The sequence below is a fragment of the Nelusetta ayraudi genome, unplaced genomic scaffold (assembly GCF_046127955.1).
Source record: "Nelusetta ayraudi isolate G7.1 ecotype Tasmania unplaced genomic scaffold, CSIRO-AGI_Nayr_v1 ptg000210l, whole genome shotgun sequence".
In the NCBI taxonomy this organism is placed as follows: Eukaryota; Metazoa; Chordata; class Actinopteri; order Tetraodontiformes; family Monacanthidae; genus Nelusetta; species Nelusetta ayraudi.
The window spans coordinates 13817-29515 of NW_027466259.1; the positions used below are offsets into that span (position 1 = coordinate 13817).

General features: G+C 47.4%; 1 protein-coding gene across 2 annotated transcripts in view; it reads right to left on the reverse strand.

The window, feature by feature from the left end:
* The window catches only part of fcho1 (FCH and mu domain containing endocytic adaptor 1), a 38194-nt gene that overhangs the window by 9359 nt on the left and 13136 nt on the right, over positions 1-15699 (reverse strand). The window contains exons 3-13 of one of the 2 annotated variants that reach the window (XM_076016023.1): positions 8555-8646; positions 6618-6692; positions 6225-6366; positions 5379-5531; positions 4530-4634; positions 3488-3586; positions 2516-2612; positions 2312-2429; positions 1801-1825; positions 614-674; positions 104-297 (exon numbers count right to left, since the gene is read on the reverse strand). In XM_076016023.1, the coding sequence (XP_075872138.1) occupies positions 104-297; positions 614-674; positions 1801-1825; positions 2312-2429; positions 2516-2612; positions 3488-3586; positions 4530-4634; positions 5379-5531; positions 6225-6366; positions 6618-6692; positions 8555-8646 (1161 nt within the window). The remainder of the gene's footprint in view (positions 1-103; positions 298-613; positions 675-1800; positions 1826-2311; positions 2430-2515; positions 2613-3487; positions 3587-4529; positions 4635-5378; positions 5532-6224; positions 6367-6617; positions 6693-8554; positions 8647-15699) is intronic. The other variant, XM_076016024.1, reaches the window with a different exon arrangement.

Here is a 15699-nt window from a genome sequence, read left to right on the forward strand (position 1 = left end):
CTCTCCATATGTGAATTAGATTTCAACACATTTACAACATTCAGTTCCAGATTTCTGCATGTTGACTGGGGAAGGGAAAAAAAAGGAGAGGGGGGTGTTTGACCTTCTGCCTCAGCGTCCTGTTGGGGGGCAGCGTCAGCGACCCCACCGTGGCCTTCAGCTCTTTCTCCGTGGCGGCCGAGCTGCTGCGGTTGCTGCTGGCCACCGGTCGGATCTGGATGTGGAACTTCTTGGGCTCCTCGTCGTCGAAGTCCGAGTCGCTGGAGTAGAAGTTGTTCTCCTTGTCCTCGGAGCAGCGTGCGACAGGTCAAGGAGAACAAGGCAACGAGCGGTAGCGGAGTCGCTCGCTAAGTCACCAAGCCCAAGGAGAACAAGGCAACGAGCGGTAGCGGAGTCGCTCGCTAAGTCACCAAGCCTGCAGGCTTAACTTGAAGCGATTGGTCTTCCATCAATGTGGTAATATAACAATTCTGATCCAAAGGTGATTATTGAGATTAAAAAGACAAATCAATTCGGTGGACACCGGTGATGAAGAACTACCGATGACTCACAGCGACTGCCTCCGCCTCTTAGTCAGCCCGAAACCTTTCAACCAGCCATCAGGGAAGGATATCGTTCTGTGTGCTGTCGGCCCGGATGACAAATCCCTCATCGTCCACCTCCACAGGTGAATTCTGTATGAATGGGAGAAATAAGGCAGGACAGACAAACACACACACACACACACACACACGAGGGAGTGTCAGACATTTGACCCACACGTGCGCTTGGGTCACTCGCTGCTCTGAGAGCTCCTTCAGAGTGGGCGAGAGCAGCAGCAGCAGCAGCAGCAGCAGCAGCAGCAGTGGATTCTGATGTGAAAAGGTGCGTGAGTCACCGGCGACTACCCACACCTGTTGCTCCTCTGCAGACGCTCAAATAAAGCCGCAGCTGCTTTCAGGCAACCCTCGACACTGGTCCTCGAATAAAGCTTGGATTTTACGATTTTTTTTTTTTAGATTCTAGAAAATGAGTCACAAGTCAGCGGTTGACATCCACAGCGAGGAGGATGTGGGACGTTGCGAGGATCCCTGATGCTTTTCACGTTGACAAAGACGGATGACGTCTTTATTTTGGGGGGAGGGGGCGGGGGGGGCAATGCGCCCAAAAATGGGTCAGAATAGCAAAAATGACGAAAAGAAGAAGAAGAAGAAAAGGGGAACACGACGTTCTCCATGATATAAAATCAGTCAGCGGTCGAAGCAATTTTTTAGCCCCGCGTTTACAGCTTCCAGCCAAAATTGACATGTTTGGAAGGAGGCAACCCTTCCCAAAACAGCAGGCCCGGGATAATTTATGACATCACAAGGGGCTGGAGGCATCTGTTACTGCATGAGAGGCGTTGGCGTGGGTGACCTCACTTGACAGGAGGCGGCGTGACGGGCTGGTTGCCTCTGTAATCTCTTGACTATGTGTCTGTGCGATGACTTGGATGAACTGCACAGTGACTCACACACCATCACGCAGCGTGCAGTGACACACTGCAAGCTACAAAGTTGCACGTTTCCTCTCTGCCCGCCAACTTCTGTCATGATGCTCTTCTCAGAGGAGCAAAAATAAAGCCGTAACTGGACACCCCCCCCCGTTGGCTCATTATTACACGCCCTACCCAGCCCGACTGCTCATTCGCTCGCCTCCAACGCGGGCAAAAAGCCGTGAAATCGCTCTCACCTCGAGCGGAGAACTGGACAAAACATAAAAAACAGGACAGCAGCGTCCGAACGGCTCAGTTCGGTTGAGGAAACGGGGTCCGGTACTCACAAGTGCCTCCGTCACAGCCGAGTCTCTGCAAAAGTGGAAAGAAAACACACCGCTGTACTTTTCTGTCGCACTTCAGATTCCACTGTAAGTGAAATAAAAACGTGAAAAGTTTAATAATAGCTGAGAGAGAGTCTCGGGTGCTCACTGGAACAGTTCTATTCTTTTTCAATGATTTCAATGGATCATCTCCTGATCCATCCACTTAGGATGTTATGGATTTTTGCAATTCTATGAAGCAAAGTTGTTTTTGTTTTTTTTTTTGAAAATGGTTCAAAATCGTTGGCAAAGCAGCAAAATGTTGAAGGAAATTACTAAAGATTTATACTGGTCCTTTTTCTTTCTGTTTTGCTGTTATCTTTCCTTGACAGGCACAGTCTTGGCCTCAAACTCCAGACGCCTTGGTCTCGTCTCCAGCTCAACAACTCTCTAGTCTTGCTAATGTCTCGGTGTGGGTTGGCGCGGCCTTGACGACAACGCCGTTTTAGCCTTTTGCCTCCGACTGTGCACTCACGTGGAGTCGGGCTCCTTGTCCCTCTTGCCCAGGCCGGGGATCCTGAAGGCTTTCGCTCGACTCTTCTTGCCGCCTTCGGGGGCCAGAGCCGTCATGTATTCCTCGAAGCCAGCGAGAGCTGCAGACAGACGTGCAAGATATCCAACTCAAGCCGCTCGCATTCTTTCGATTTCATTTTCCTTTCATCCTGCTCGCCGACCCGACCTGGCCTCTCCTTGCCCGTCCCCTTCTGCTCCGCAAACTTCTGGATCAGGTTGTCGATGCCGATGTTTTCAACGTTCTGCTTGAATTCCTCGTGAACCTGCAGCAGAGACGGAATGAATGGACCAATCCCGCGTTTGAAAAGCTTTGAAAAGGGTAAATGTTAATTCTTTTTTTTGTCAAATGTTTCAATTTTGGCTGCAATTGAGCCCGGAAAAAAAATCCAGAATCTTTTGGATGTATCTAAAGTCTCCATCGGGTAAAGAGCCTGTGGAAAGCATTTGCAATGGGGAAGCATATCAAGAAAGCTAATCGGATCAGATGTTTCATCAGCTTGACACCTCTTGTAATGTTGATGGAACTCCTGCCAAAGCCAGTAGGGAGTAAAATTAAAAAAAAAAAAAGATGTTGTCGACCAAGAAAAGGCTTCATCTCATCAAGTTCCCATGAACGTTGCAGCAGCAACAAATCTCTTCACCAGCAGCCAATGTTTCAGCTTGCTCTCGCTCTGTTCTTCTTCTGTGGTTACAAGCAGCAGCCTCTCACTCTGGTCACAAGCCAAACTCTCCTGTGCCTCCTGTCTCTTTATCCACTGAGGAAGGAGGAGGGAAGGACAACGCTTGGGCAACCGACGCGGCGACGACTAAAAACGCCCGTCAAGCGAGTGTTTGCAAGGTAAATGAGTTGGATTTCACGGTTGAGATTGGTGCGATTCAGCTGCTGCGGAAGGTTCATTTGGAGGAGCTCACGTTTCCTTCATCTGCAAATTCCCTGTATTGTGACAGAAGTGAGTGACGCTAATGTCCCGGAAGACAACGTAAGAAAGGACTCAGACTGCAATCTGAACACTGACTGACGGAGCAAAAACACAGCAAACCTAATCATGTGCAAATGCAAAGACCAGAACAAAGTGACGCCTCCATATGGAAGGCGCGCAGACAGGCGCCGGCCGCTCCACCAGAGACCAACACATACCTGACCGACTTGAACGTGCGTGTCCTCTACGGAATGGGAGTAACCTTTGATCAGCTGTTTCATCTGCCGCAGGTGGGTCTCCTCAATCTCCTGGAACTTCTGCTGGCAGGGACGTGCGACACACAGCACGGTGACACAAGAGAAACGGCGTTACCATGGAAACCTGCCAAATCGCCCCCTTGGCTACACGTGTGTTTTTCAAGGGGGTGTTGCCACCTCTGGCTGACCCCCCCCCCTGTTGCTGTTAAATCCCATTGAGACGCCTGGAGAGGCACTTGCTGGCGGGCTCTTCGAATTCAGAGCAGGACAGGGTTCAAAAAAGACAAATTCAAAAGAAAACCAATAAAAAAACAAACAAAGAAACACCTTATTTGCAACAAGGAGCCACGCTGAGCCACGCTGAGACACGCGCTCACCCAGCAGGAGGAGCTCGGAGAGGCTCGGCTTTGACATTTTGGATTTATCCTCCTATTTATTCTGCCGTCTTATTTGTCATCGGGCTCCTCCAGGGAGCCCGTCTCAGTAGCAGAGCCAGCAGTTTTTGAAAGTGAGATCTTTCCTAGTAATTGCTTGGGCAAAATCCACAGACCTTGGATCTCCTGTCAGCAGGAACCCATTTCTATGAAGTTAGAATTGTGGGGGTTTTTTTTTCAGTAGCTAACGCTCAAAAATGTGCAAGCAGCAAGAAGTATATCAGATTAAAATGAGTGAAAGGACCCCAGGTTAATTTGAGCCGTAATTGATCGGGGTTGTCTCCGTCATCTTCCCAGACGAGGATTCCCATAGAAACGCCAGCAGTAACCATGGAAGTGAGGAGGCAGTGAATCGAGTTGAATGGCTCTGCGACGGATGTGGAGGAAGGAGCGCACGAGTAGGTGGTGCACCTGGGATCCGTCAGGGTGGAGGTTTCTTTCTTTTTTTTTTTTTTATATTTACTTTCTGGTGAGGTACAAATAAGATGGGATTTATCTGGGGGGCGGAGTCAGAGCCATGAGAAACACAAGAGTTGCAGCCTGGCGTGGCCGCAGTGGGAGGAGCTGACCTGGGAGGACTCGCTCATCTTCTGCTCAAACTCCCCTCCGACGCGGTTGTACTTCTTGATGCACAGCGCAAAAGACTCGGCCGCTTTCTTGGACTTGAGCTCCGCCTGGCGAGAGAGGGAAGACAAATAAGCGGCGCTGGCTGCGGACGCCTCGTTCACAAACCTGGCATCAGAAATGAAAAGGAATGGTGGCAGTGGTTTTGCTGCCACTTGCGACAACAATTCCGACGATAACAGCTGGTCTGAGAGCGAAAATAAATAATACATCGGTTTCAAACTCGGGGGACGGGAAAAAACAAACAAACAATTTTGAAGCAACACACTGGGATCGATGCACTGCTCTGCCTTTTCAATCTCAACCCCCTTTGGGAATCTTAGGAAAAGTCCAATTAAACATAAATTGGGGCCAAAATAATAAGAATGAAAAGTATATGAACGGAAGCATTTAGAAAATGAAAGGGAAAAAGGATGCACTGTATTTTCATGTGGTATTTAGTCACGCCCCATTAACTTCAAGACGATGGATTTCTTTTCCAGAAGCACATGTTGTTTCCTTTTTTAATTCTACCTCACACAAAAACTAAGCATCAGAAAAATAAACATGGGTTCAACCTTCAGGCTATTTTATTCCTGCAGTCCCAAATATTTTTACCTTATGTGCATAAAACACAGATAAAATCGCCAAGGTGACCGCAAAAAAAGACAAACAAAAAAAAAAACGCCCAAAAAACAAACATTTGCTTGAAGTCCCTGAGTTACAGCTGAACGTTCGGCCCGCGCGCAACACGTTGAATCTGTTCACAGTGTCACATTTCCAAATATTCCAATGGTGACATTTGTGCGACTGACTTTCTCCAACTCTTTCAGCGGCGCTCCTTCCTTCCTCAGCCTGTCCAGCTCCAGACACTTGCCGTGGTAGCCCTCCTTGGACTTCTGGAGGTGGCCGCTCTGGACCTGCAGCGCCTGCACAGCCTCCACCGTCCCCACCATCTCTTCCTTGGTCTGCGTCACAGGCACGCACGCACACACACACACACACACACACACGAACACACACACACACACACACACACACACACACACACACACACACACACACACACACAGCGCGCACACACACACACACAGACACACACACAACGTCAAGGTTGTCTTTGTACCTGATTACATGATGATGCCGAGACGGCCGCAGCCATTCCCATGAAACGACGGGCAGTTAATTGGATTTTGCATGAGGTAAATTAGATTAGGGTGACAGAAGCCCAGTGTGTGTGTGTGTGTGTGTGTGTGTGTGTGTGTGTGTGCTTGTGTGTGTGTGTGTGTCTGTTGCAAAGTCTGCAAAGCCAAGAAGTATACACTACCATTCCAAATGCAATGCAATGTTTTTTCTTTGTCTTTCTGACTTTCTACACTCGACAATGAAGACATCACACTAGCAGGATACATGTCATTATGCAGCAAAGAAATGCACGTTAAATAACTCTAAACATGCTTTTATTTTTATGAATGGTGGCTATTTTGAAGAATTTAAATATTAGACATAGATAATTCCATGTGTGGCTAGACGCAGTTTTGATGCCTTCAGTGAGAGACTGCAACGTCAACGAAGGAAAAGACACTAAATTCATAGGCTGTGTCCAAGCTCTTGGCTGCTGGTGCACGTGGGCACCGGCGAGCGCGGCCCGGTGCACCTACCCTGCGGTGAATCTTGACCTGCTCGTCGCCGTACTTGTTGATCTCCCGGATGAGGTCGTTCATCTTTCTCATCAGCTCGAGGTGGCAGAGGGCCAGCTTGTCCGAGGACACCCTGAACACGTCCCACATGGGCGCAAAGGTCCTGGGGAAACACCACGCCACGCCACGCAACAACATATAGACCGTAGATTAAAGATCAGGGGGCCAAGGAGCCGCGAGGACGTCCTCTGAATCATGGATGCGGCCATTTGGCGACGCAGATGGTCCTCATTCATTTCTCATGTGCGGCCATATGACACCGCATGTATAATTCCAACGCACAGCAAACACCTCCCCAACAGTAGACGCTGGAGGAGGGGGTGACGAGCGGAGGGTGAGGTGGGATCCACTCACCCCAGCGGGCTGCCGTTGCTGGCCATCTTGGCCAGTTTGCTCATCGACTTGGAGTAGGTCTCCTCCACGGCCGCGCTGAACACACACGATGGAAAGCACCACGTTACACACGTTTACATATGGATCATATTTCATCCTGGACTGTTGAGGAGCAGCATGGTGAAATCGTTTCTCATCAGATCCCTGAGAAAACAGCAGATTCAGGTTGTGGTTGAAGTGAGAGAGGGACTTCCTTGTTTGTTGAGAGACTGGGGACACCTCAACTCTTTGGGAAGTGTACAGGATTTTTTTTTTTAAATTCACTTTATGCTAACGGTCATCACGGCCAACGCCAGCCAACTGCAGTGAAATTATCATCCACCTTGGCAAAATGTCGCCATGGGACACAATTTAAATGAAAAAGCAACTTGTTTTTACGTTGCGTGGACATTAAAGTTTAATAGTCGGCCGTAGATCCTGCGGAGCGGCTGCGGCTTCGACACCGACAGCCAGAGGGAGGACGGAACGACTTGAGAAGCAGAGGGAGCCATAAACAAACGGCGAGCATCTTCAGCCGACCATCCGATTGCTTTACGAGGTTTACCAGTCGTTCTTACCATAAATTAACGCATCTACTTGGACTCCAAGTGCGATCGGAGAAATAAAAAAATAAAAAATAAAAGTCCACTCAGACAAGGGAGACAGACAGACAGATAAATGGAGGCTCATCGGATCTCTCACACACACACACACACACACACACACACACACACACTGCTTGGCTCCTCTTTCACTCCTGACTCGTCGACTGCCTGCCTGCGGAAGCGATAACTGAATTTCCCCCCATGTGAGGAATGTGCCGCGGCACTCTAAATCACTGTCAGGAGGATCGGCTCGCCAGTGAGGGGAGAGAGAGAGAGAGTGAGAGAGAGAGAGAGAGAGAGAGAGAGAGAGAGACAGAGAGAGAGAGAGAGAGAGAGACAGAGAGAGAGAGAGAGAGAGAGAGAGAGACAGAGAGAGACAGAGAGAGAGAGAGAGAGAGAGAGACAGAGAGAGAGACAGAGAGAGAGAGAGAGAGAGAGAGAGACAGAGAGAGAGACAGAGAGAGAGAGAGAGAGAGAGAGACAGAGAGAGAGACAGAGAGAGAGAGAGAGAGAGAGAGAGACAGAGAGAGAGACAGAGAGAGAGAGAGAGAGAGAGAGCTTCTCTGTGTGCTTCCAGCTGTGGGAGCTCCAACCCCTGCAGGAGCTCCATTATTCCCAGTCCCGCTCACCACCGATTAGCGGACAGAGGAGCTCATAAAGCCCGAGGCCGTGGTTGGGGAAGATCTGCTCCTCATCAGTGCGAATCAGTCCCAGTTTATTAAGTCTGAAGGGAATCCTGCTGCGGAACAATGGCCGCTCGCCGCTTTTGTACGGCTTTGGTAAATTTGGAGGTGCTAAGGAAGAAAACGTGTCCTTCCTGTCTTTGTCCCTTTTATTGAGTCAAACATTAAATGGCTTTTATTTTGTATGCGAATGGCGTTCCCCACTCCCACAGAGGGTGCACCGTTCAACGACCTGTGTCAAGCTATGTTTAAAGCCCAGCAGTGATTACCGTCATAGGAGGAAAAACAAAAACACCACTTAACAACAGCAAGAGTGTGAAATGTCCAACGTTGATTCTCTGAGTTCATCCCAGTCGACACAAGACTTAAGCCCAGTGCTCACTGTCTGTCAGTACCATCAGCATCAGTGACCTTTCACCCCGAGTGGTTTGGTATCAGTTTTGCCCACCAGTGCCTGTCTTTATTCCTAACGTGCTCCTTTCTCAGCTCGCCATTTTCCTTTCTGAGGGCGGTTTCCCCAATCCCGCAGTCTTCCGTCCAAGTGCCGAGTCCGGACAGAGTGTAAAATTCCTCCCTGCGCCCATCACCCCGTGTCACCTCCCACTCATGTGTTCACAAATACACGGCTCACCTCTCGCGGACGAACTCGGCGAGCTCCTTGGTTGCCAACTGGCCGTGCTTCATGTTGTGGTAGAGCACGTCGAAGCCGGCATTCTTCTCCCCCTGCCAAGGTGCACACACACACACACACACACACACACAACCATCTGTTAGCGAACCGACAGGAGAAAGTTAGAGAACGTTGTCAGCCGGTACTTTGCTGCGACAAAGTCCCCCATTCTTTTTTTCCACCACTGAACTGCTCCTCCGAAAGAGGGAGCCACGTCAAGGAAAAATGATCTCAGAATTTGCGGTAAAAGGTAAAAAAAAAAAAAAAAAGCTTTTCAGTTTAGATATGTACATGATGCATATAGTGGAAGGAAACTTGCATTAAATTCAAAAGACTCAAAAGGGGGAATATAAAATAAAACATATCTAACATATAAGAGGAGAATATAAAAAGGTAATACACATAAAATAAATAAATAAAAATAAGTAACTAAAAAGTCTTTTATTAATAAAATATATTAGTAAAAGTACACTGGGCCAGGATTTCCATGTTTTTCTGATGCATTTATTATTAATGTATGTGGGTTTTTTTTCACTGCAGCAGTAAATACGAATGCCAGCAGCGTTCTAGTCTGAGTCATACTGCATTTATAGTTCACTGACCGTGTAAGAAAAAAGTTCTGACTGTCAACAATGACTTGGGAGAATTTGAGAAAACAAACACAGTCCTGTATTATTATTGGGAGAAAGCGTGCCAGGCTAGCACATTAGCAAAGCCACCACCAGTGTCTGCTGTAATAACCGACAACAAGCACCTGCGCTACCCTCAACCTTCATAATCCCAAACAGCGGGCGCCCCGAGGCCGCTGCCACGTCACCAGCGGCGGGGGGGCCGCCTGCGAGGCCTCGCCGGCGGAGAGGAAGGGACGCAGACAGCTGCTTCTCACGACCTCAAAATACCACCACAGGCCGCAGCAGACTGGGTTCCCAGGTACCGGGGGGGGGGGGGGTGAGACCCGTTCACGCGCAAGCTCGCACGTTAGGCTGCAGGGGTCCAAGTGGGTCAGGTGGACAAGCAGTTGTCCTGCTCAGGGGGGGCGTGTGGGAAGCTGGAGACCTTCCCCTGAGCTCTGTGAGGCTGCCACTCAGGGTAGGTCCATTTCTCTTACTGATTGTACATGTGTGTTATGTCTTGATCTATTTATCTTTGAGTGCTTCAACCCTTCCCTTCCCTTCCCGCTCCAACTCACAGGTTTTCTGGACTGTGGGAGGGAGCCGGAGGACCTGGAGGACCCCAGGCACCAGCTAACCACTGCACCACCACATCACCGTTAGTACCGCACAGGTACATGATCTGGGTCCCTGGCCTGCACCAACTGAAGGTCTGGGCGATGTTGGTGTACGTTTAGAATCATGTCAAAACGTCTGCACTTTACTGTGCATGGTGGTCACTGTGGGGTAGAATGGCCTCTCTTAGCGTGGACAATGGCTCTCTGCACGCACAATAGTGCTGCTCAATTGACAGTGTCAGTTGGCAGACGACTTTTGTTGAAACTCTACCCGCACAAGTGAAAGGTGAGCTTCCATTGCCCCACACGCGCACACACACACACACACACACACACACACACACACACACACACACACACACACACACACACACACACACACACACACACACACACACACACACACACACACACACACCAGTCTGCAGCCTACAAATAGATCTTGTTGATTGCCATTCATCGCCACTCTGCTCAAATGGTTTGGCAAACACCGATAGATTATATCTTTATTTACAGTAGTGACTTTATTGTTGCTATTCAAGGCATTTAAAATATTTCTAGCTGAGCTGGAGGGGGAGTTTACAACTTTTTAAAGAAATGCCTACATTGAAATCAATCTTATATGTCTAATATGTTTTGGTCATTGTCAAACTGATAAATAAAGTTGTATTTTTATTTTTTATTTTTATTTTTTTTGCTGATGGCACTATTTCTCTGTTAAGCTACAACATTAGCTACAGAATGCTATGAGATTGTGACAGTATAATAACTTTGTCTTAAAAATATAATGTTATCGCTGCGGTGGGATTACAGATTACAGAAGTGTTACTTTAAAATGTATGGGATGCTTTTTCCACTTATATGCAATATATTTTATCTAAAACAATCCATCGTTGGGTTTTTTTTTCATGTTATTAGGGATTTAAATATTGCATTTTTTTTTTTTAAATAGTGATGTGTGTATGTATGTATATTATGAGTGCTGCAACAGCCAACGTTTGCAAGCTAGTAATGACAAGTACATCAATCAACATAATATTTTAAACGTTTGACGGATCTGCATGTTCGTTAAAATGATAAAATAAAAAAGTGTTTTTCTGCCGTCTCTGTGTCATTTCCTCATTGGCTACAAACGTGCTCGGCCAGTCATGCAGTCATGAGGCCTTTCCTTATTTCTCAGTTGTCTATTTTCACTTGCAACAAGCCATTAATGGCCATGCAACGCCATGAATGCCTTCAAGGCGCCGCGTTCCCAAGACGGCCGGCCACTTTCACCCCATATCTTGGCTGTTTCTCCCCCGCCAAAGGACAGCTGCGCGGTCTCACATTTCCCAAACAAAAATCGCAAGTCCAAGTGTCCTGAAGCGTCATAATTTATTCCATAAGGCTTCGGCAAAGGGATATCATTCACTGCTGATGTATGCAAAACCCCTTGCCAGGGCTCCTCTTGGTCATCTCCTTTTCATCAATTAAGTCTCGGCCGTTTTGGTCACACGCGGTGGAGCCCATTACCATGACAATAAAGAGAACGATGGGGGAGGAGAGGGGGACGGAATGGAGGCGGTGGTGTGTGTGGGTGTGGGTGTGGGTGTGGGTGTGGTGCTGGGGGGTAAGTCTGGAAAACTTTCTCAAGGAAACTGAGACGTGGGACCACCGAGGGCTGGGGAGGATCCGCAGAGGTGTTTTTAAGGAAGGGGTTGCGATCAACAAAGTCCTTTCAAATCAGTGGAGCAAATAATTCACGTGATAGAAAGTGAGGGCAACAGAATCTCATGGTTTTTGTGTAATTGTGTCAAAGCATCTTCTAAACTTCAAATTCCAAACATTTACGCTCAAGAAAATTCAAAATGCCAGTTTGTAGAAAATTTTGATTCTCGCTAAATTTGGGATTTCTTCCAATTCATCTCTGATCTGTTAACTTTCTGACAGTTCAAGCTCTCACTTGTCACATAATATTAAAGTGCATCTATGGCACACGTCTGAAGCTATTAGCGCCATTAAATCTACTTTTTCCTGCAATGGAATATTGGTGCGCACAACATACAATTTGAACAAGTCCCCTTGTTGAGATTCATTCAAAACTTAAATGATGGTGACGCACTTTGTTGTAATCAAATAAGATGGGTTCACCAGGGTTCATTCCTTTATAACCTCCTCCATTAATTGTCTATTGAGGGGCCATCAAATGTTGCATGGTATGTACTTCCCAGTGCATGCGACACGGTAGCGGTTGTTTAGTTGTTCAAAGAGAAGCAGGAAAATGTCCCCCTCTCTGCATGGACGCCGTCAGCCATCCAGCAGACTGACCAACCGACTGACTCGGTTCTGCTGACTCAAAGAAACTTTTTCTGCCGACCGTGCAGGTTGAGCGGAACAACGGTCCTGCAGCAGTGAGGCGTCAACAACATCAGGAGCAGGTAGTAGCAGCAGGTAGCAGCAGCACCGCCGATGGCTCCAATTTGGTCCGAGTCGGATCCAAGTCGGAGGAAAAGTCTCATTTTGTCTGATGGAGTTCTTCCAACTGAAGCAAGAGGTCGTTTCAAGAAGCTTTTGTCCTTCTTGATCATTACAGTTATTATAAAGTCTGTGTTGACAAGGCATAAACAACAAGTCCTTTGTGCACAAACCTCATGATAGTTTAAGTCTATAATTGGCAAAGATTGGAATTTTTTTCAATTTCTTTTTTGCTGTTGTTGTTGTTGTTGTTGTTGTTGATGTTGTTGAACGCACTCCAGATCAGAAGTACGGTGACAGTAAAGACTGAGAAATAATGGCGAGGGAAGAAATAGCTGGTGATTGACAGCGAGGAGGGAAACAGAAGAGGCTCCACACTGTGTTTACTGTTCATCATCCTGGGAAGAAGCAGCATGACTCCAAGTGATGTGAGGGCAACAGTACAGTGAGAAACGGGGGATAATAAAGCCCCACTGGCTGTTGACTGCGTGCATTCTTTTTTTTTTTTTGCATCTGCGAAGAAGGAAACACTCCCAAGAAAAAGGGAGATTACAGCAGCCGCTGCACAGCCTCCAAACAGCTCATCAGGCTTCCCTTTGTTTCTTGGAAATTCTTCCTGGAATATCATGTGTACTCCAAACCATCTCTGAACTGCAGGCTGACACAACGCAACAATCTGTCCTTGGCACAGAGGGCTGCTCGCTGTCTGTAAACTGAGTTTCGGGGCATTTCTGCCTCCGCGAACACCAGCACGGTTGGATTTTCTGCAGCCGGAACCATGTGGAAGCAGACACAGCGATGCCCCGACGGCAGGATCAAGATTAATGCTCGATTCTATTGTCGATAGACACTGGGGCGGGATGAGTAAGCTTCAAGCTCACTGCCTTAACACTGCGTAATGCAACTGCAAACAATCAAGAGAGAATAAGATTAGCAAAACAACAATGTTGGAGACTGCAGAAGCCTTGTTTGACTCATTATCCACGTCAAAAAAAATATCACACAAGTGAACTTTGGGAAATAATAAAGACAAATACGCATTCAAACAGGACGAAAACTGATTTAGCTGTGCGATATATTGAAATCATTAAGGAATGTAACACTGTGTGTGAGAGACGTGTTTCCAAACCTCTACAAAATCAATGAGAAAGAGACCTTAGGATGACTGGATGAGTCAGTTGTGTATGAAAAGCTGACCAATCAGACTTTTTGCTGCCAGTTGAGCCGGTTAGCAACAGCTCCAGGCTCACTATTGCTGCAGAAGGTGACCTTTTATGTCTCACCACCCCAAATGAGCTATGATCTGCTGGAAAGCTTTAAGCTTTAAAACCGCAGCGACTGCACCAATCCACACCAACATCTTCAGCAGCAGTTGGCCTCAGAGTCGCCCCTCGAGTTTCCTCCTTCAGTTTCTTCTGTACGTTCTTCATCCAAGTGCGGTTAGTTCATATTGTCAGGCACTTAACCCAGGAGGATTGCAACAAAAAAACAAGGACAAAGCCAGAGGTGCTAAGAAAAGAACAAACAAAGTTTTTGTCCTCACAAAAATGAATCACCTTCCTGTCCGGAGGGAATTAGCTTGTGTTGCACTTTCTCAGTCCTTCCAAACCTGAAAATACTCCCATTTAAATTGACACAGCAGCAGCAGCAGCAGCAGCAGCAGCAGCAGCAGCAGCCCCCATAGGACCACAGTTTTGATGATTTATCAGCGCCTTAATCTAGTGAGGATGCCCTTAATTATGGTTGATGGGTTTCCCCCGGTGGGCCCTGACCTCAGCCTCCTCTATGGTTAATGGGAAAGAACAGCGCGCTATATGGAGGCTTTGTGAGGCTCTGTAAAAATGTTCTGGTGCCAAACAAGCAGCGCTCTGTGTGAGGCTGGTTCCCAAGTGACCACGCTGAGTAATCTACTGGTTGGGCCATGAGACGGTTATTTGTGCACGTGGACGTGGCAGGACGGGAAACATTTGTTCGGAGCAGATGAGTTTGGGCCCGCAGAGGCATCGTTGGCTAAAATAAAAGGAGGGGAAAGCGGCTGGCTTCAAAAAGGTCGGCGGTGTGAAAAAGTGGCGTTATCGCGCTGAGACAGACGCTGCAACGCTCACAAGTCTGGAATTCCTTAACAGGACTTTGATATCACATCACGCGGGAATCATTTTTCACCACCCGGTCTACTTCCTCCTAATAACACATGGCGTGCATGAACAATGGCTCAAAGGAAGATTGAAAAAAAAAAAAAGTAAAATAAAACTAAGACGTACAGCAGCTACAACTAAGATTTGATATCAATAAAGGTTTGAGCGCAATATTGTTCGTTAGACTGTTTTGAACTGTGTCGTTTTTTCCTTCCTTCTCTTTTTAGCTGTATTTTATATTTTAGATATATTGCTGCCATTCATGTTCTCTCTTTTATCTTGCTTTCAATCTCAACTTTAGCACTTTTTGAAATGTTGCACCGCTCTCATGTTTTTAAGCACTTCAAGAAGAAGAAGAAGAAGCAAGGAGCGCATTGTCGAGCTAGCGGGCGCTAACTTTAGCTAGCATTCTGAACGTTGTCACTCACACCTTCAGCTGCGCCACTCGGCTACACCATCTGGTTGAGTGCGTGAAGTGCCTTTCATTCCCCACTCTTACACCCGTCTAGGGCCATTTTGAGTGTGTGAGTGATAAACTGCACTTTTGCTGAGTGTCAACGTGCTGCTCGCACCGACAATATTGAGCATTTAAGACAAGCGCACGCACTGCGGAGAACCCCCGGTATTACCAGACAGAGTGTTTCACTCGTTACAATCAATATACCTCTTGTCCTTCGTCTTGAAAGGCGAAATTCGACTTTGCAGTCCGACTGCTAGAATGTTGCTGAGGCACTGCACTGCTTCGTGAGCAGGACACCTGAAACAGTTGCACCAGGTGGGCGGGAACAGAGCCAAGGAAGGGAAGTGAGAGCGCACCAGAGCTCGTAGAACAGATGACGGAGACGGTGGGCGGAATTAATTTGGCTCCTCCACCTTAACACAGCTGTGGAAAGCCGCTGAATAGGCCAATAATTACTGCACACGTCGGGCTTGTATCGCCATTCGCCATAATTAACCAACGCGGCTATCTTGGATCGCAAGTTCATTAGGCAGACTTGCAAAACAAACAAGGGGGTCCTCACACTGTGAGTAGAGCCCCAATGCTGCGATGCTCTGATTGTGATGATGATTTAACATCATCGTTTGCTTTGTATTAATGCTGGCAATGTGGTGTAAACTCTTGAGTTATTATCAAAACATATTGGTGATGCATAACGTCCTCTACATAACGATCACTACATTATTAAATCCTGTGAGACACGTGTGCAACATGTTTGTCGTTACTGTCTTAGAAACAACTGGTGGCCGTGGCCAAAACACTGCTTGTGTTGCTGCCCCACTGGCGGTAA